This window comes from Patiria miniata, unplaced genomic scaffold (assembly GCF_015706575.1).
Source record: "Patiria miniata isolate m_02_andy unplaced genomic scaffold, ASM1570657v1 HiC_scaffold_22, whole genome shotgun sequence".
Classification (NCBI taxonomy): Eukaryota; Metazoa; Echinodermata; class Asteroidea; order Valvatida; family Asterinidae; genus Patiria; species Patiria miniata.
In genome coordinates this window covers 11,242,572-11,263,974 of record NW_024037061.1, presented here as the reverse complement: position 1 = coordinate 11,263,974, position 21,403 = coordinate 11,242,572, and the positions used below count along the sequence as shown (strand labels likewise).

The 21,403-nt window shown below is 41.6% G+C and overlaps 1 protein-coding gene across 1 annotated transcript; it reads right to left on the bottom strand.

The window, feature by feature from the left end:
• Positions 1–11,549: 11,549 nt before the first annotated feature.
• Positions 11,550–16,301, bottom strand: LOC119730062. Its single transcript, XM_038202849.1, has 3 exons — positions 15,804–16,301; positions 13,655–15,663; positions 11,550–11,751 (listed from the first exon to the last, which is right to left on the bottom strand). Exons 1-3 carry the CDS (start codon positions 16,299–16,301, stop codon positions 11,550–11,552), a joined length of 2,709 nt encoding a protein of 902 aa, XP_038058777.1.
• Between the last annotated feature and the right edge of the window lie 5,102 nt (positions 16,302–21,403).

Here is a 21,403-nt window from a genome sequence, read left to right as displayed (position 1 = left end):
TCGCTGACTAAATTTCTGGCCAAATTGCTAAAAATGGTTCTATTGTTGTCGCTTCCACCTTCTAGTTCTAAATTAAAAGCTAGTTTACAAGTGCCGGGTACGATCACGTCGTCTACACCCAATTGAGGAAACTTGACCCTCAGCGTTTGCCCCTCCGATATACTACTCGGATTGTGGGTAATGACCACCTCTTTTCTCTCACTCTTGATAGATCTGGGTATTTTTAATAGCCTGCTGGGATTGGGCTTTTTTCCGTACGCATTCATTTTATTTATACGAGTTTTAAATTTAAAGATATCTGTAAGCCAAGAAGCCCATCAAAAGCGTTCCTCCCGCGATAAACACCAGTTCTTTTTCTATTTGTTGGTCGCTAGGCTCGTAAAAATCTTCGAGTTTGGGTTCGCGGGGTAACTCGACGTTTTCTCCGGTCATTTCGTTGTAGTAACGCAACGCTTTGTCAACGTCGTAAAATGTTTGTTTAGAAACATTTTGCTTTCTGATACGTTCGTTGAGAAAATCGAGTCGTTTCGTTCGTTCTCGTTGCCACTGATATCTGGCGGCCGAGAGTTGTTCTGTCGCTAAATCGTGTCTCTTACGCTCTTCGCTGCCATCATCCCTTAGACTTGAAAATAAAAAGTTTGACCCCGAAAAAGCTAAGGCGTTTATGATCGCACCTCCAACCATCATTACAACAGCTGACGCCATCTATTTAATGTATAAAGCCTTTTAAATTATTATTATAATAAATGATGGATAAACTTCAAAAACTGTATTATAGCCCGAGCGGTTATTGGAGAGGTGAAAGCGCCATCGACCATTTACATGATAAAACCAAAATCGATAAAAAGGTAATCAGAGATTGGCTTAAAAAACAAGCGATCTGGCAAATTTATCTACCGGGTCCTGCGTATTTACCCAGGCCTACGAGTACTTTGCGAGAGTTTGAAACACCAAACGACTTTCACCAAATGGATGTGCTATACCTACCTTGGGATAAAGTAAATCGCAAGACTTATAAATACACTTTGACGGTTGTCGACGTTGCGAGTCGATACCACGAAGCAGAACCTTTGGTTTCTAAGACGGCTGATTCCACCCAAGATGCTATCGTCAAGATTTACGCGAGATCTCCTTTGAGTTACCCCAAAACGTTGAGAGTAGACGCCGGTACCGAATTTAAAGGCACTTTTAAAAAATGGATGGCCTAAAAAAACGTCGAGATTATCGTCGGCGAACCCGGAAACCACCGATCGCAGGGTATCGTAGAAAGATTTAATCGAACGCTAGCCGAGAGACTGTTTGGTCATCAGTACGCTCAAGAAATGTTAAATCCCGAGAGTAGAAACACGCAATGGGTCGAGCGATTACCCGGCGTGATCAAGGCTATAAACGATGAAACGAAATGGGGTACCCAGATCACAGAAATGCTTAAAAAAGCCAACGGTAGATTGTATCTCCTGAAACTTCTCAAGCGTTTCAACTTGCCTATGGATGATCTTATCACTGTCTTCTCTGGTTTCGTACGTCCTTTAGCAGAGTATGCAGCCCCTGTATGGCATCCTGGGCTCACTGTCATTGAGAGCACTGCATTGGAACGAGTCCAGAGGAGGGCGTGTAAAATCATCTTGGGCAATCAGTTCAAGTCTTACGATGAGGCACTTGAAGTGTGTAAGTTGCCTACTTTGTTTGATAGACGGGAACAGCTTTGTTTGAACTTCTTTAGCTCACTTATCAATTCAGAGCGTTTCAGTAGTTGGGTCCCACCAAAGAAGAGTACCATTCATAGTAAAGTATTAAGGAACTCACAAAAATTAGCCATCCCAAGGTGTAGAACGACCCGCTGTCAGAAAAACCCTCTCCTATACATGGCCAATCTGTGGAACAAGGATGGCTCATAGTTTTTTTGATTTTGTATCCTGACTTGCTACAGCCAGATACTTTTGCATCCTTGATTAATTGATACTCGCTTATTTTCATGCTTTCAACTACATGTACCAGTATCAATATCATTTCAAATAATGTGCAATAGTAATTTTTATTTTCGCTCTCAGAGTGGGCTGGTATAGAGGCAGCATTGGTTGGTCGTGGGAGAGGTCTTTTTGACTAACTTTTTTTTACTAAAGTAGTGTCTCTCTCGTCTGATTGAAGTTGTTTTGGCTAGTTTATTTTGAAAGTGTTCCTTTGGGATGCAGTTTATCAGTTTTAACTATTTTAACTAAGTGATCTTGACACTTGTGCGGACTGGTGTGCTCCGTCCCGGCTTAATTGTCCATGGAATTGATTCCATTCATGGGATGATTGGGTCGGGATGGAGTGCAGTGAGTTTGCGCGGGTGTCGAGACAGCGCTGGTTCGCCTGCGCTTTGGTGCATTTTAGTCTTTTACTTTTCTTAAATGTTTTAAATATATATTGAATGTTATCTCTTCATTTTTTTTTTTAAATATTGTAATAATTGTTGCAATTCAGTTTTTTGCTGTGATGACAATTTTTAATAAACCTTTTATGAAATGAATGAAATGAAATGAAATGAGATTAATAGTTAAAGCACCGTCAGAGGCGGTTAAACTAGAACAGGTCCGGCAATCGCCGGCTAACCCCGTTAAAACAAAAGAGCAGAATTTACCGCAAGACGCTATGACGAGTCAATTTAAAAAGATTAACGGTAAAAAAGTCACGACGGGTCCTACTCTTTATTACCTTCAAAACGGCCCAAAAAGGAGTTTTGTGAGACAAGAGCTTCAAGTCGTACCCGAGGACACGCAATTAACGCCTAATTAATATCTAGATTACGGTGACCATAAGCGAGCGTGTGTACTCCATCCGGTAGGATATACCTCTTGGTATCCAACGGACTCAACGATAGTTTATTTTGAGATACGGTGTAAAGGATATGATTTTCCGACCTGATGTGAGTCATGGTTTCGTAATGAGATTTCTTGTTTAATATGCAGTTGTAGTAGTGTCGGTGTTTTAATTTCTTAGAGGTGACCAATTTTGTGACACCCTTGGCTTTTTTCAAGTTGATGTCAGCGGTTAAAATCGAGTACATTTTAGGTCTTATGCAAACGACTTCTTTGACTATTTTACCTCCAAACTTGTCTTTAAATTTACCAATCACTTTCTTATTGGTTGGATCGTACAAAGGATGATCCGTCGGATAATTCGAAAGGTCGTATTGTTGTCCGTTTTGCTGCATATCTTTGTATACGTCGTCAGTGTGCACTACGAGTACCAAACTGTCTGTATCTGTGTACATCAACCTGATTTTATCTTTGTACTTGTCTTTCAAATGGTTGTAATAAAAATCGTACATAGATAGATCTAAAATACTCACACCGCAATAGATCGGTTTGTTTAACACGGTTTTAGTCTTGTACTTTTCGACAAATGACAATTTGCATTCTGAAAATGACGTCGTCGTTTTGTAGCTCGGTTTCTGTATAATTTTTTTCGTATTTATCTCGATCGTCATCGTTACTGTCTCTGAGTAGGTAACCGTCAATCCTGACGTTTTCCATCGTCTTACCAAACACGCTGTTATTCATCAGTTTAAAAAAGTCTTTCTCAAAATCAGAGGTCGCCTTTGTTCGGAGTTGCTTGTTTTTGTCGATGTAAGATGCCATCCAAGGCGCTTGTTTAAATTGCAGCACTCGATGCACCTTTTTAAGTTTCAAGCCGAGTTTGAGATACAACTGTAACGTGACGTAGTGCAAAACATATTTTTGTTTAGGATTAAGGGTACACGTTAATTTTTGCACGTTGCTACTAGGTTCGGTATCCAGTAACTCGTTTTGATAATCAGACATCCATTCTTTTGGTATGACGATATTTTCTGGCGCTAGGGGGTAATCGTTGTGCAGGTCGTGGAGATTGTCCGGGTAATCGAGGTCTACTTCAAAGCAGTAACCGGTGTTTGACGTTTTTCTGAGAGATAATATCTTGGACTCGGTAAACGTTTTTGTAGACGCCCATTTAAAGTCTTTGTACGGCAGGTATTGACTCATGGCCCAGCCGTACAGATTGTTTGCATCGAGGTAGGTGATGTAACTCGATGGCTCGTTTGGATTATGGTCGGGTAGGTATTTGTTGTTGGCTTTGTGGTATCTCATACCACCCACGCTCGAGATACCACCTCTTTTTGCCTTTTCAAAAAATAAATGTTTGTCTACGTCTTGCAATTGTTCGAGTTTAACTTCTGAGTGTTTTAACAAGGCATCCCACGACAATCCTGGTGCTGTGTAGTAATTAGCCGGATCTAACGCGTAGTTTCTAATACACGTTTGCCTAAAGTTTTCAAATACGCAAGCCAGTAATAACGTATCGGTAGTGACGTACAAATCGTGATATTCCCCCATGTTTTTAACTTTAAACTCGTTCCACGTCAGTTTAGCTCTGTCGTAGTCCTCTTGCGATATATTTTCGTCTTTTAGGCTGCTGTAAAATTGTTCGATGGGGGGTAGGCTGGTCTCTTGAAATCTGTCAAACGAGTCCATGTATTCATATGGATAAACTCCTTTTTGTAACAACGAGTCGATGTTTTGACGATTAAAATGTTCTCTGAGTAGTTTAAACGACTCTCTTGGACAAGCTTTAGATAATCTATCCAACGAAGACGCCATTAAATTAAATGAGTCTATAAATCGCATATTTCCGATCGAAAACGAAATATACTTTTCCGAATTTCTAGCGATAACTTGTATTTCCTTTTCGTCATCGTACTCTGAAATACTCTGCATGATCAAGTGAGCGTCGTAATTTTGCAGATTGTGAAAGACGACCGGTATGGGGGTAAACCCTGGTTTAACTTGTAATTTTAGATTGCAGTAGGCGTGCGCAGCACCTCTATATCTCCCCGTGACGTGGCAGTGATCTCTCACCTTTCTAAATTTGTTGATTTTCTTTTTGCATTCGAGGCATTTAGACTCTGTAAATCCATTTTTGTTTTCGTATTGATGTTCTTTTATTTGTTTTTCTGTTTTTGTTTTTTTGGGTTTCTGGCACTGACAGTTGCTCGAGTAATTGGGATAAATTGGTTTCTGGCAAATCCAACACGTGTTTGTTTTATCATGATGTTCTTTAGCTCGCTCGTTAAATTTCATGGGTTGGTTTTTTTTAAATATGCAATTTATGTCGCTTTGTATTTTTAACATTTTATTTACAAACTTTGATGCAGCATCTTTACCTCTATAAGTCTCTTGATACGCATTGGTGCCGTCGCATCTAACTACTACCAACGAGTAACCGCTAGCTTTGTGAATGTTTGTCTTTTGCGTGTTGTCCTTTTTATCGTCCGAGTTTTTTTCTAATATCGATTCAAAGTCGGCGTAAACTACAAACGGTGCTTTTTGTTTAAACCTGTAGTTTTTAAATTCTAATATTGGCACATCGTTTTCGTTTACTATCCACTCGTTATTTACATATTTTCGCTTAGCGGTAGGAAATACAATCTTTGACGGATGTGTATCTATACCGTTACAATCGGTCATGTGTCTATCTAATTTTACTTGCGTTCTATAATGACACAGGCACCTTCGACAAAAATATTTCTTACTTTTATGTTTTGTAACGTTGTAAATCAATCTCGAAAAATTATTTATCCAGCACTAGCAGTAGTGATGCTTGTCGCCCTCAGAAAACAAAAACAGATCGATAGGTCGTGACTCTGCTTTGTAGTTTTTAGACACGTATAACGGATATATTTCCCCCTCATAACCGTATACGTTTATCGTTAAATTATTTTGTCTTTCTATCTTTGGTATCTGGTCGATTGGTCTTGGAAAGTCTACGCCTTTAAATTTGAGTCCGTCGTCTTTGGTGTATACAACAGGTTCTTCTTTATGAATTTTATATTTAGGATCGTTTTTTTATGTTATTTTTTACTTTATCCGTATACAACCCAAGAGCAGCTCTCAAACACCATCTCAAACACTCGTCGTCTTTGTTTTTAATGTTAATCATCGCCGTTTTCTGTTTGATACATTTTGGTAGGTCAATATAAGAACTTCCCCTCACGGGGTTAAACCTGTTGATGTTGATATACAACGCCATTATCTTTTTTAAAACCCAACCCGATCCTTGATTCGTATACCTTTCATCCTTTTTAAATAGCTGGTCGATGTCTTCTTTTAAAACCTGTTTTATTTGACTTTGATTTTAAACGACTCTCTGATCGGTAAAATGTGTAGCTTCGATCGTTTCGATCGTACCATCCGGTTTGGTTTTTCATATTTTATTTTGATTGTGAGCTCCATTTTTAAACCTCTCAGCTCTCTCAATTCTGACTTGATTTTATTTACAATTTGATCTTTGTGCGTATCAAAAAACTTGACTAAATCGTCGTTAAAAAGTCTAGGAATCAGTTCCCAGTTTCTAAAGTTGTTTCTAAATCTCCTCGTCGCTCTAAACTCAGCCTCTTGAAAATCCTCAGGTTGCCTAGAGTTTTGAATCGCCGAGAGTAAATCTTTTTTCAAAAATCGACCTTTATAACCCGACGGGTTATATTCTAGATCGTTATCGTCTACAATCTGTTTGAGCTCATGTAGCGTCTTTTTCCTCAAGTTTTTAAATCGAGCTTCGTAGTTTTTTATCCCGTTGATGTAGACTTTACGCGTAAGAGCAACATTTTGATTGTACGGTACATTATATCGCTGGACGTAATCGCGCAGCGTCGCTTTATTCCATCTGGAAAATCCCTTAACGATTGGCTTGATCATATTCATCATTTATATATATATATCAATATAATCTTTTTAAATTTTTTTTAAGAGGTCAGACTTTTGGATTTATAAGCAATCAGACTCACCGGCTGGTGAGAGACAGATCTTCAAGACGAGAGATAATGGGCCCCGGTTTTGGCTTGGGGCTGAGACTGAGATATTGGGAGGGGGATCATTGGGAGGGGGAGGGGGAGGGGGCGGGTGGGGGTGGAGAAGGGGGATCATAGGGGTGGAAAAGGGGGCAGGGAGGGGTAAAGTCTGGTACCCTCCCATATCATACTACTGCCGGAGAACCTGAATTCACTGGCCAACCTCCAGTATGTCTTGGAGAAGCTCTTCAAATTGGCCGAGGCAGAGAACTACAGGGAGATGTGGCACCGTCTTCTTCGCCCGGTCGAAATGGCGACCCAAAGAGATGATTCAATTATTGTTAAAGCACTGAGGAAGCAAAGACGTATTCAAGCCAGGTGCTTAGCCGAACAGGCCTTTGCACACACCTTCGACATTCACAGCGGAAACGTCTCTGGGAAAAGGCACATGCAGTCAGTAGAGCTGAGGTCTGCTAAAATATCAAGCATCTCGCATGATGTACGCCCTATGCTTCGTACATTGCGTTATGAAGGGGCAGGGACCCCACAAGAAGAGGTGGACATGCAGAATACAGGAGCCAGCGTCACGGGTGGGCCAGCGGAGGAAGCATCGCCAACCATCCAAGAACCTGCAGAGGAGGTCAAGGAGCAACCAATCAAGGAAGCACCAAAGGAGGCCCGCGTCCCTGATTTCAAGTATGATTTCATCGTGGTCTATCCTAAGAGCGAGAGAGACTGGGTGTCCTACGACCTGCTGAACGAGCTGGAGGCGATCCGGAACCTGAAGGGGTGTACGCGTGACAGGGATGCCCCGGCTGGATCAATGAAGATCTTAAGTGAGATCAATCTAATGAAAGAAAGTGCCAGCATCTTATTGGTCGTCAATCAAGATTTCATGTCTGAGTGCGAGGCTTCCATGCACTACGCGCTCAAGCTGAGGAAAGAGAGTAGGCGCAGTCGTGTGGTAATACCGGTGCTTCGGGACGACTCAGAGATCCCTGATGAAATCGACATGTTGTTGAACCCATTCACTGCAGCATCTGGTCCGGTTAACTGGGACAGGTTGAAATTTTCCATCGAGCAACAAATTTAGAACAGCCTTTTTCATCCCAAAAGACACTCATGTTACGGTCATCTTTGTCAATACGTATTTCTGTGTAGTAATTTGATGTACGAATACGTTTTTCAAGTATTTGAAGTCTTCGCAAAACGAGGGGGGCACAATCATACTTTTTCAAATTTTTAAAAAGAATTTCTAAAATTTGGCAGATATGGTGAAAGCTATCACATGTACGTGGTGCGACAACCGCAGGAGCTGGGGCGCTTCACTTTTATGCGACTTTTTTTGTCAGAAAGAGTAATCTCGGGGGTTAAAGGATCTGGCAAATCTTTAAGGCCGCATCCTTGATCAAAGCAAGCAAGATCTTGTCCGTTTCCAAAAACGACCGATGTTTTCCGAATAAGTTTTCGTTCACACTCATAATTATGTTGGCAAAAGCTCCGGTACCCCTCTGGCTTTGTATTATATTGTATTATTCATCATCAAAATACCTGTCATTGTTGTTATCAAATACAGCTTCGAATTCACTAAATTCAATGCCATGTATGATGCACAGTACATGTCTTTATTGTAGGGGAGACTGGAGCTAGTTGTTACCGGGGCAGGTTGTTTAATACAGAGTCGAATGTTTGAGAGCTGCGCTCATTCTCCTTTCTTATGACTGTTGGTCAACTTTATCACATGCGTGTTGGAGGTGAGGCCGTTGTATCGTAAGAAAATGTAAAAGTATGTTTTGGACCTCCAAATATTTTTTTTATTTTGTTTTGGTAACTGGTTCATCTATGGAGAGAAAAAAATGACTCTACCTTTTTCATAATGAACTTAAGTCCGAGCATCCCTTAGGCATAATGGCGTGGATTCCTCCCAAAGGCAAAGTAGTTGCATGTGTTAATTAAAGTTAATAAAGTACATATACTATTATAGGGTAGGTTGTTACGCTATAATTCATCGAATATTTTTCTTGTGTGAGTGAATAAATTAATCTTTAATGTAACTAAACACGATCAGAAGGAATCAAACAATCAAGCACAATGGACATGATCAAAAAGTTGTTCTGAAAAGAGAGCCTGTGCGACCAAAATAACTCCGATACAAGAGAAATAACCAATGTGGATTTCAAAATTTCATGAAACAAAGAACACATGGAATATACACTTAATATCTGTTGAAATGCTCATGTCAGAATAAAGCACATAAAAAGAACAAAAAGATGAAGGCGAAACACAAAATGCTTAACTAGACATGTGAATATATTGTTTGTAATTAAGTAAAAAAACCCCCATATTTTAACCAGAATTGAAAATTCAGTGTTTCTAGTAAAATGTAGAACCTACATGTACTGGCCCCATATTGCATTATACTCCGAATACCTGGGATGAATTGTTACAAAATATTTACATTAATTATTTAACAAATAATTAATAAAGAGTCTTTATAAGCTGTAACTGTGTTTTGTTTTATGGTAGACATACTGAGCTCCCACAAGGTGGAAAACCAAATGCTATAAATAGAAAGGGAAAATACTGCTTTTAATTCGTCTTACAAATGTGTAGTCTAATATTAAATTTCAAACCGGATTTCGATGGAAAATGCATCAAATATGGAGCAGGGCAATGGAAAGTGTTATTCACTGTAACCAAACTATACCTTCCACCCGTTTGAATTAAACTCAACTCAATTCATACCAGTTATTTGTAACAATTTATAGAGCACAAACTGCGATCTTAGAAAACAATCAATCAGCTTTCTCCAGTTTAGAGAATGTCCTACTTTTTGAAGATGAAAAACACAAAATTTCTAAACCCATCAATGATTGTTGCATGCGCATTTAAAAATAATTTTCATGTGTGAGACTTGGATGATTTCACTGATTGCATGTACATTCACAAGATTGAAAAGACGATGTCATAAATTCATTGTGGCTACGTTCATGGGCGTCGCCAGGATTTTTTCTAGAGGGGGGCAAAAAAAAATTTTGCCAAAAAAAATTGTTGTATTTCTCAACACATTCTCGATTTACCAGTTTTAGAGGGGGGCAGGGACATTTTGCCCCCCCCCCCCAACTCATTAAATTTACACCACTTCGTCTTTGCGCCTCTTTTTCTTTTTTTTTTCTTTTCTTTTTTTCTTCCTTTTTTTTTTTTTTTTTTGCTTTTCCGGGGGGGGGGGGCAAATGCCCCCCTTGCCCCCCCCCCTCGCGACGCCCATGGCTACGCTAGATGAAAGAATTAGTACTTACTAAAATAAAATTAGGAAGCAGTGTTTGTCACAGTTGGAGAAAAACATTTTTACATTTAGTTTTGCATTAGATTATAGCTTTAAGCTACACATTAAAAAAATGTTTTCAATGACGGAATATTTTGTAAAATTGAGGTGAATACGTGCTTGACGTATATCACTTTATACTGTACAAACCTTGCTTTGACAATTTTCTAAAATCAATGATTGATCCAGGTTCTTTTCTTCAAATGAAGAAAAAAAATATGCAGAAACAGGTTTTTATACAGGGTTAGTCAAAAAAAGCGGAACCCAACCCCCCCAAATTATATTTCATATTTGAAAAAATACGAAGCACCAAAAATGATAGTGTCTGGAAAGCCATTTTCATTAAGCTACTTTTAGATGAAAACATTACTAAAATGTCTCAATTCGTTCAAGGAATATCAAGATTTAAACACAATGACCCTAAAACCTCTTTCGTCCAAAACAAAAAGCAATTTATTGTGTATTCTTACTGTTTGGAACAACAAAGACAATGACAGAGAATACAGAATTGTCAACAACTGTAGTGCACAATATCTTTATTAACAACCCTTGTTAGGCAAACAATATAATTTATAAATCCCCCTTTTTTTTAAAGACGGGCCTTTAAAAGGATTTTTTTACTTTTAAACTGAGCTTTTATCGTTGGTGATGTTTGAAGACAATTGAGATGATGATTCTTGAAATCGCATTTTTGGACAAAATAGGTCTTAGGGTCATTGTGTGATATTCTTTGAACGGATTAGACAATTTCAGTATTTTTTTCATCGAAATGTAGCTTATTAAATTGGCTTTCCAGTCTTTATTATTTTTGGTGCTGCATATTTTCTTAGATGTGAAATATAATTATGAAGGGGTTGAGAGGGCACAGTAGAGTTGGGCAGGTGTTTAAATTTGCCTGATTGGGGGGGGGGGTGTCTTGTGAACTCTATAACCTGACCGCGGGTTTGCCCCCCCCATGAAGTTGTTTACTTGCCCCCCCCCCCCCCCCCCCCCCCGTTTTTCCTTTAACACTTTAATCTACAGATTGTACCGGTACATTAATTTGGTTTATTTTCTTCGCTGTTATGATTCATAACAAGTTGAAGATACAGAGTGATCGAATCATCAGCTTTGTGAACACATTTTGGGCGAATGAAAGCATTATAATTAACATTGGTACTTTGGTAGCAAAACCAAGCCACACAAGCGCACAGCTGTAGATAGTGTGCAGTCAACGCTTTTGTACATTTTGTTATACTTTCGTGTACACCATTCTGTGGTTACATTTCTTGTTCGTAAAACTTCTAAGTTGCTCTAGTGGCATATTTCCGGACCATTGACAATGGGCATGCACGCGCGTACCTAGGCTTTTAGTTGCCATTTAGTTATCTGTGTACCCTACGCTTAGATTTCCTTGCCCCACAATTGCCCCCTGGCCCATTATGGTGAAGTAAGGGTCGTGTCATCCACTGGTAAGGAGTACAGACTCGGGAAACGCAGACGGTAACACAGTTTGGATTGGTCGAACACCGACTGGATCTGCTGAAAACAAACCCGATCAAAGGGAACCACCAGAGTGGGATCAGGGGTGAGTGAGTTTGCTATAGTGAGTTTGAAGCCATTCATGCTCGAACAAACGCTGCTGTAGGAGTCGGGGTCTCAGGTTCAGGGAACCCCAGTACCTGTGCTATGTCCCATAGCACCTAGTGATAAAGTGTGGCAAAGCAGGCCAGCATGGTCATGACCTCCAGCTCGGCATCACGGGATCAAAGGCAAGGAAGAGGAATCGTCTTGTTCCCGGGGTGCCGGTTTACACAGGAAGGTATGGGGGGGGGGGCAGAGAACTGAGAGCAAACACCGAGACATTTTGGGAGTCCGGTGGGCAGGAAACCATATGTGGTGCAAATGTTACTGAGTTGCCAACCTCCAAAATTCAAAATCAGTATTCCTGAAGCCAAAAATCCGTATTCAAAAATCACTATTGTTTCAAATGAATAATACTTTTGGGTCTAAGTAAATTGCCATTACACGTTAGTACTAGTGGTATACTTATTGGTGAGCCGAAACAGCTGATTAATAAATCAAATTAAATCAAATTAGGTTTTGCCCTTCACCGACGTTTTTAAACACTGTATACTCAGTTTGTTACCTCCAGAGTGAAAGTTGGAAAAAAATCACTCGGGTGGGACTGGAACTCACGACCTCCTGCTTTCTAGTGCAGGTGTCTTACCACTCGACCACCGAGCTAACGGGATTGGTTGGCCGGTTCGAATCTGATGTACATAGCAGCGGGTACCGCATCGGCTGATGACTGCAAAATGGTGCCCGACTAAACTTAGTGCAAATATTATGTGAGACCAGAGAGGCCACATAAAGCTTATTCTCGATCATAACCCCATCTAAAAACACGTTAAAATTGTGCAGCAGCAGGATTCCAGTCAAAACAGTGAGTTTGGCGGTTTTGAGAAATCATCTTTCATTGATTTTTTTTTTTTCATTTTGCCGACGCGCATGGCTACGGCGACGTGCGCGCATACCAGAAACCGGAGACTTTTTTTTGGCCTAGTTGGAACGGGTTGGTCTTAGTATAAGTGGGTCGGAATTGTGATTAAAGAGAGGTAATGTTGAAAAACAGTTTACATCTGACACGGCACTGATGTTTTGCCTTGCCCATGCCTTGCCTGTAGACTTGTTTCCAGCAGTAAATAAAGCCATCGAAAAACAGCGTACATTAGCAAAGGCGGATACAATATTTCTAGCAAGTTGGCTGCGGTGTTGAAAACACTTTCCGATTACGTTATCTTAAAACAGGATTTGCCATTTGATGATCATTATGTTAATTATATGGTTTTGTATGTACACAAATGTTGAGGGTTGATGGATTTCTCTTCTACTTCTACGTTGATGCTTGGTAAAGTCCCCACATCGGGATATCACACACACAAGATCTCTGATCGCTACAATCAGTTGCTGGCCTCATAAGTTATAACTTGGGATATCAAAGTTATTTTCGAAACGGGAATTTGTTACAAGGACATTTGAGAATGACTTTTAATTTGGGGGATCACCTCTTGATTTTGTGGTCATGAAATTCGAAACGAGATCGACATCTATTTGGCTGACGAAGTACCAGTGTTGTAGTCGAGTACTTTTTTCCGAGTACCGAGTACTGCCGAGAACTTTAAGGTTGCCGAGTACGAGTACGAGTACGAGTACCTCCGAGTACAAGAACAGGTCTCCGAGTACGAGCCTACCTCCGAGTACGAGTACGAGTACTGTACTTCCGAGTACGAGTACGAGTACGAGTATGAAATTTTCTATTCCGAATACCTCCATACGGCAAATGGTTCACTGTGCGTAATTGGCCCAGGCCCAGTCAGACCGATATACAGACCCACCCGCGGCTAGCTGTTAAATGTGTTTGTCCGGACGTGCACAGAGGAAAATCAGGAAACTTCGATTTCTCCACAATCCAATCAACCATTTCAAACTAAAAGTATCGATAAAATAAGGCCATATGGTGTACTATAAAAGTGAAGCTATACCATTTCCCCCGAGTACTGCTGCTGTGAAGGAAGCTGTGCCTTGATTTCAGTCTCTTTTTGGCTGGTTTGTGCTCGAAGAGAGGGTGTAAGGGGTCATTCTCCTGCTTACGCTTCTCCATCTGTGATGCGACTGCCCGTCTGATATATGGGGGAGCAATTCCACACAACAGGTACAGATCGTCTACTCTTGTCGGTTTTAGGTATCCAGAAATGGCTCTACAAGCAGTGTTCAGAACTGGGTCGAGTTTAGCAGCATGCGATGATCTGCTCCAGACTGGGGACGCATATTCAGCAACAGAGAATGACAGAGCAAGGGCTGTTGTACGAATGGTTCTGGCGTCTGTTCCCCAACTGGTGTTTGCCAACTTCCTCAAGATGTTGTTTCTGGCTCCAGCTTTTGCTTTAGTTTTGGCAATGTGGTCCTTGTATGTGAGGGAGCGGTCTAGGGTGACGCCTAGGTAGATGGGCTTGTGAGAGTGTGTAAGAAGTCTCCCATGCCATCTTACTCTCAGTGTTCGTTGAGCGTCTCGATTCTTCAGGTGGAAGGCACTGATCTGGGTTTTCTCAGGATTGGCCCTTAGATGGTTGGCAGCGTAGTACGGAGTAAGATCTGCAAGTGCATCACTGAGAGGCCTTTCCACCTCCTCGAACGAGTGCTTCTGAGTGGCTATGCACAGGTCATCGGCGTACAGGAAGCTTCTGGTATTGGGGTGTAATGGCTGGTCATTGGTGTAGATGTTGAATAGCAGAGGGGCAAGGAAGCTTCCTTGCGGGAGGCCGTTCTTCTGTCTGCGCCATCTGCTACGGTTGCCGTTTAGATCCACAAAGAAGCGCCTGTTTGATAGCAAATTCTGGATCAATTCTGTCAGCCTCACATCCCCTGTCATCTCAAAGATCTTGCTGGTGAGGATTCTGTGGTTCACTGTATCGTATGCCGCAGAGAGATCAACAAAGGCGGCTCCAGTGATCAGGCCTTCCTCGTACCCATCTTCGATGAACTGCGTGAGGTTCAGAAGTTGGCTCGTGCAGGACTTTCCTGGTCTGAAGCCTGCCTGCTGGGGGATAAGGCACTCGTCCACAAAGGGGGCGATCCGGTTGAGTATGAGTCTTTCAAACAGCTTGTAAGTCTGGCATAAGAGCGAGATGGGCCTGTAGCTCCTAGGGCTGGCTGGGTCTTTGCCGGGCTTGAGTAGAGCAATAGTTCTGGCTTTCCTCCATGCCTTAGGGATGTTGTTGGTACTCATACAGTCATTGTACATGTCAAGCAGCCACTGAAGCGCAGCAGGTCCAAGCTGTTTTATCTGCTCGCAGAGGATGTCGTCAAGTCCGGCTGCTTTGTTACTCTTCATGGCTTTGATAGCACTGCATAGGTCACTCATGCAGAAGGGTCTTGTGAACTCTGAAGTGTCAGCAGTCTTTGGGAGCTTGGCTCTTCTCGGATGGTGGTCTGGGTTGCCCTGGCTGTTCACAAGGAGTTGGTGGGCTACCTGGTCGGCAGTAACTTGCGGCCTAGGTTGAGTCTTTGTGAGATCGTTTCCAAAAACCCGAACTGTTTTCCACGCTTTCCTGCTGTTATGAGTCATATCTGTGGACTGGATAAACTCTTGCCATCTCCTCCGTCTGCTTTCTGTAATGGCTTTGGTCAGATTCTCACCACATTCAAGAGTATCAGCACTAAAAGGGTCGACCTGAAAGTGTTTTTCGTAGTCATTGTACAGCACTTTGGAGTCATCTGTCAGACCTGGGGTGTAGCTGGTGCGGCAGCCTCGGGGGATGTTTTCCCTTGACGATTTTTTGGTCAGCTCTACGAAGGTGTCGTAGTGGGTCGGGAGGGCTGGCAGGTCTTGGATGTAGGAGTCAAGGTCCTTCGCAAACTTTTCCCAGTTTGCCTTCCTCAAGTTGAAGCGCTTGCGGAAGGGGACTGTTCTTTGAGTGATGACGGCGTTCACTTTGAGTCCGATTGGTCGATGTTGGGTGTGGGGGATGGGGTTCAGCACAACCTTCTCACACTGATTGGCAATGCAGTTAGAAACAAACACCATATCAGGGTTGTATCCCCGTCTCCATCTACAGCTGTTGAAAAGAGGGGGGGGGGAAGCTTTGCATCATGTATGAGTGACATCTGGTTTGTATCTGCCCAGTTCTCTACGTTTTCACCATCTTCGTTCGTTTCTCCATATCCCCAAGCGACGTTATGGCTGTTGAAGTCCCCAATAGCCACATTTACACGGCCATCTGTAGGTGCATTGGGTAGGTTGAATGTCTCGTTTGGCGGTTTATAGACTGAGCTAACAGAAATCCCCATGAGGCAGATAGAAAGGGCTTCAATGTTGTCAGTCTCTGAAAGAGAGAACTTATCCACTGTAAGTCCGCTACGCACAAAGATGGCACTGCCATACTGGTCGTGAGGTCTCTCTATTATCAGCGTCATACCAGGAATACGTGGGCGGTTACGTGCAGGCCCTCGGTGGGTTTCCTGGAGGCAGAGGATGTCACAGTTATTCTGCACACAAAGTTCAGCCAGAAGATCTTGCTTGGCGCCTGTGAGACCTTCAATGTTGGATGAGACGATGCTCAGGGCCGGTCCTGACAAGGACCCGTGTTGATGACGCTGAGGTCCATCCACATTTTGGTCATTGGTAACCATAGTGACTAGGCAAAGTTCAAATAGTAGTAGTGGTGTGATGTGGTAGAAGGATTCGCAGGTGAAATACCTGACAGGGACCGCAACGAGAACGCTCCTTCTATGGCCCCCGACATGTCGAGTACAAGTACTTAGCTGCCCGAGTACGAGTACCGTCATTTCGAGTACGAGTACTCGAAATGTTTGTTTTTGTGCACGTAATCAAGCTGGATATTTGGTGAAACTGTTAAATTAAAGAGTACATTGTACAGTAAGACAAGTTGCATTTGCTGTGCACCAGTCCAAATAATTTGGGATTCTCAATACATGTACTGTGTATGAGAGTCCCAAAAGTTGTGATAGTAGAAACATGCAACACAAGAATACAGACTGGCACATGAAACAACCAGTCCAACACCCTTGATGTACCATCAGTCATGTACCCAGTCTCAGTTTCTACACGTTCTCTCTTCTCGCTGCCACCAGAAGGTAAATCTTTTCAAAAAGTTGGACATGTACCATTCTAGTCTTATACTTCAATTTCAAAACACTTTTCTTTACTCTCAGGTGCAATATGTTCATTAAACGTCTCCTTTAACAATTGAATTATGACCTCAAACTTGGCTGGTGAATTCCTGAGGACCTTGTTTTAGTTGCTCCATGAATTTATTTTTGAAGAATTTTGACAGCTAGAGATTGAGTAAAGTTTACCTGATCCTGTTTTGCATGTTTTTTCTGCACTCAAGGTCTCAGTCTGGCTGCGCACCGTAGGCTCAGCAATGGATGACTGTCCGCTTGGAGCTCCAGATGAGATGTGAAGATGCGCTGCAGGTAGCCTGCTCGTTCTATCTGCTCCGTTCACAAAACCCCCCTCACCGGCAAAGAAAGCACAGTTGGGGGTGACCGACCGACGCCATCTTGCCTGACTGCAATTTTGCCGCTACGCGCAGCCGTACCACTGCGTGTACAAATCCCTTGGTGTACGTGCGTCACACTCAAGGAACGGTGCGCGTCAACCAGCTAAATGTCCCACCCATGAGACGTCGTTGCTAGGTAAAAGGGCGCCCTCTTTGTTGGCGCAGGCAGCCCATAGTCCTAAAGCTTTTGACAGCATAAAAGCAAGCTGTTCAATATTATTCAAGTATAATATATCACGCCGAAAGGATAGGCATGCCTTCTTAGCGAGCATTGAAAAGAATCAGTCAACCACAGCGTGGTTATTTACTCCTCACACGGATGTTTCTACGTCACATTAAACCCTCATCGACATGAATTTGGGGGCAGAATGGTTCATCATCAAGTATATAATGTTCATCATGCAGTGCTCATCAGTTTCTTGACTGTGAACAAATACCGATAGGGAGCGAGCAGTGGCGTATCCAGCGGGAAGGGGTGTGGGACGGTGGGGTTGGAGGGCAGGTGAAGGCTTTCCTTAGGTGACATTGAGCCTTTCTGAGGAAATGAAAGCGCGCCCACTTCATAACCGTTACTACATCTCCGTGTACCCTCTCCCGCTTTTAACCATTTTTCATAGGAGTAGTGGGGGGGGGATATTTTGTAAAGACTTCCTTTTTTGAAGTAGCACTTGCCCCCCCATCAGTGCCCTTTTTAAAAATTATTCGAATAAAAACAAAATATCGTCATTTCTTCCCATAACAAATTACCCACCCCTTACCCCCGACCTAAAACCTTGCCATCGAGCGAAATTTAATGCTTCTCGGCCCCAAATTCATGATTTGTCAAATATAGTCGCGGTGACTTACCATTACATTGAGGTGATATACTGCAATCTTTCCAAATCTAGAATTATTCGCCCAATTTTATTGAAAGGTTTCATTTTTAAATTGTTGACATATTATTTTGTATCGTGGTGTTCACAGAAATCTGATTACAGTAAACCAGGCTTTTTTTAGATGTAAAAACACCTTCATAAATTAACTCACCACATTTATTACAGTGAAATAAAAGGTTGGAGGTTGTTTGTAGAAGGTCTTATCGTCTTATTTGGTCCCACTCCCATGTCTGAACCAACGATAGAGGGACCGGGAACCAGTCTACTCATCAACGCGATGAATTGCGCCACTACCGCAGCTGCTGCTTGACTGCGAATGTATCGCAGCAGTCATACTACATACAGTACATGTACATTGTTCATTAATATTGTAATTTATTAACAGTATTATTAAGGGAATAACAGTGTGAGGAGCCGGTCTTCACTGCGTGATAATGACCGGGTTTGGGGGTGACCCATAGAACTATATTAAATTACTAGAGCGCTAACTTCGTGTACAAAGTAATGCCTGCTGGGCGCATCCGTGTTTGTGCATAAACCTATCGAGACCTAGACATTTTGTACGGCTTTTGTACGGCTATTTGCATATCTGCGTTCGTGTTCCATACCGGTGCGTTATCGAAGCCAATACGCCCAAAACCGAAACGCACGATCAGCAAATGAGCGTGTCATTTTGCTCTACGCATACAGCGCAACGCGTGTGCGTATTCGCTGCAGATGCTGTTTGCCGTCACGTTTTTTTGAACCGTCAATGACGCGCTTAAGTTCTTTGCGTATGTTCTACTTGCGCATTGCATGTATTCTATGCCAAACATAACGTTAGGCCTAACCGTTTTACCATGGTTACTGAGGCTGAGCCTTAACACTGAACTGAAGGGCCTATGGTTCTAGGCAAACATTTGACATGTCTGAATAAAAAAAAAATTGGCTAAAAGCAGTGCTCATTTCAAAAAATATCTAACCATAGTATTAAACTTATCTGAGGCCACAGTGTCACGTTTGAGCCTTGAGGCTTTGTCAGTTTGTCAGTTTGCTGGAAAGAGTTCCATAAAATTCAATGCCCCTATAATTTCCCCTAAACAATAATACATGTACAATGTGCGTTATCGCATACACTGACTGACTGTGACACCCCGTCAGTACACAAAAACAAACCCCACAGTATGACTGAGACTGGTCTGAAAAATTTGAACAAACCCAACTCACCAGGTCTTACATGCATGTGTGTGTCATACTCGAGTCATAGGTAGTTGATGAATGGATAGTATTATGCAAAGAAATAGGGGAATAAATGTAGCTGGGCTCATTGCAATTTCATCATAACCTAATTTCATTTTAATTATTCTTTATCTTTTCTGGTTTGGGATTCTACAGGAAATTACTCTAGAGATGACAATCATGTGGACTTCGTTCCAACTGTATTTAGTGGAACTACAACTGAACAACTCAGGAAAGGGCAGGAGCAACTTAAACGTTACGAGAGATGGCAGAAGCGCTCAGATCGAAAGAGGAAGCAAACTACCAGTTCACCATCCACGCCACAGCTGGAACCAGACCCAGTGACAAAGTATGTTTACATTTTTCTAATCACATTGGATTTACATACACTATCAGTCTCCTTTTTGATAATATCACTTCACTTAATGAGATGTGAGAGAAGTATCAGGGTTCTCGCGGCATGAAAAGAAAAGATAGAAACTGATGGAGTCTCATGTAAGGCCAAATATAAAAAAACATGTTTAGGCCTAATGCCTGCCTTTTTGAAAAAAAGGAAGCGGGAGGCCCTTTGATTGATTTAATTCTCCAAAATGGCCACCTAACTAGGCTATGTTGCAAAATGGCTGCCATTTTTTTTCTGGTTTTTTTTTTTTATCTCCGTTGGACTCAGGAAATGACATACCAGCTTTTTATGGGCTAGATGCAACAGACAAAGATGCCAAGATGATGTCACTGCTTAAGATTTTTCATTTTTTGGTTGTTAAAAAAAATGAAATAAGAGGCGGCCTGCAAAGAGCAAGCGGGCGAGAACGCTAAACATGTGTTTCTTTATTATTTGGCCTAGTTCTTTTCTCGAATTCCGACCCTGAAAAGTAAATTAATAGTCATGGAATTTTTTTGAGGACTAATATATTTTGAATTTTAAACTTTTTGTATGTAAATATTTTCAGGCCAAGTAAAAACAAAACAGTTTATCATCCCCGCCCACATGCCTTTTTGAAGCCGCCGCCTGTAATTTTTTTTTTTTTTACACATCAATTTTTTGTATCATGCATAAAAAATAAAAATTAATTGTGTACTTTGATTAAATACATACAACATTGTTTAATGTGTATAAGTTTACTCTACTTAGGCCAAAAAAATAATAGTTCTGCATCCGGTTACCCTACCTACCCTGAATGGGTAAAAAAACAGCACATCACAGCTTTCCCTACATGTATACCTTACCAGTACTCTATTAAATTTTTAAGTGCCATGTAATCAGAAGCATTTCTTTGGCCTAATACAAAGCCTAATTCTAGTTGCTGTGTGGATGAAAGCAGATTGTGTGCAGGAATGTGACCCACACAAAATGTACCGTGATGAAATAGCAAGTCTAAAATCTGATATTTGCTCCCTACACAGTAAAGTGGACAAACTAAAGTGGTCCAATGATAGAATTAAATCTGACAAAAAATGTAAATTCTATACCGGTTTTCCTTCTTATTTAGTTTTTTTTGTGTGGTTATTCATCAGCTTGTTCAGAGTATGTCTTCTTCTTTTTTCAGATGTCTTAATTTAAAGGATCAGTTATTTTTAGTTCTTATGAAGCTTATGCTGGATTTACTTTTTGATGACAGAGCGGATCGCTTTCAAATTTCACGATCCAGCGCTTCCAAGATATTTAATTTATGGATTAAGCACATGGCTGGCAAGATGAAGCCATGATACATTGGCCAGATAGAAACACTCTCAGACGCACTCTTCCCAAAGCTTTGAAGAAGTCAAAGAAGTATCGCAAAACAACAGTCATCAGCGCATTGACTGCTTTGAAATATTTATGCAACGTCCTTCAGATCTCAAACTTAGAGCACACACATACAGTCGCTACAAACATCACAATACTATCAAAGTTTTAAAAGGCATTTCACCTACTGGTGCAGTGTCAAGATGTTCTGGAGGTAGAGTTTCCGATAAAACATTGACCCAGAAGAGTGGGCTTTATGAGAAACTGTTGCCTGGTGACCTCATTTTAGCTGACAGGGGGTTCACTATTGTTGAGGACCTTGCTGTACACGGTGCCGCCCTTGCCATTCCTGCATTCACTAAAGGGAAGAAACAACTATCCGGACAGGAA

Excerpts from the sequence above, each read along its gene's own strand:
- LOC119730062 (XM_038202849.1), bottom strand. The coding sequence starts at position 16,301 with ATGGTTACCAATGACCAAAATGTGGATGGACCTCAGCGTCATCAACAC. Across the intron at positions 15,664-15,803 it reads CGAACGAAGATGGTGAAAAC|TGTGAGAAGGTTGTGCTGAA; the intron begins GTAGAGAACTGG and ends ATTGCCAATCAG. Across the intron at positions 11,752-13,654 it reads AGCAGTACTCGGGGGAAATG|CAGCGTTTGTTCGAGCATGA; the intron begins GTATAGCTTCAC and ends CGACTCCTACAG.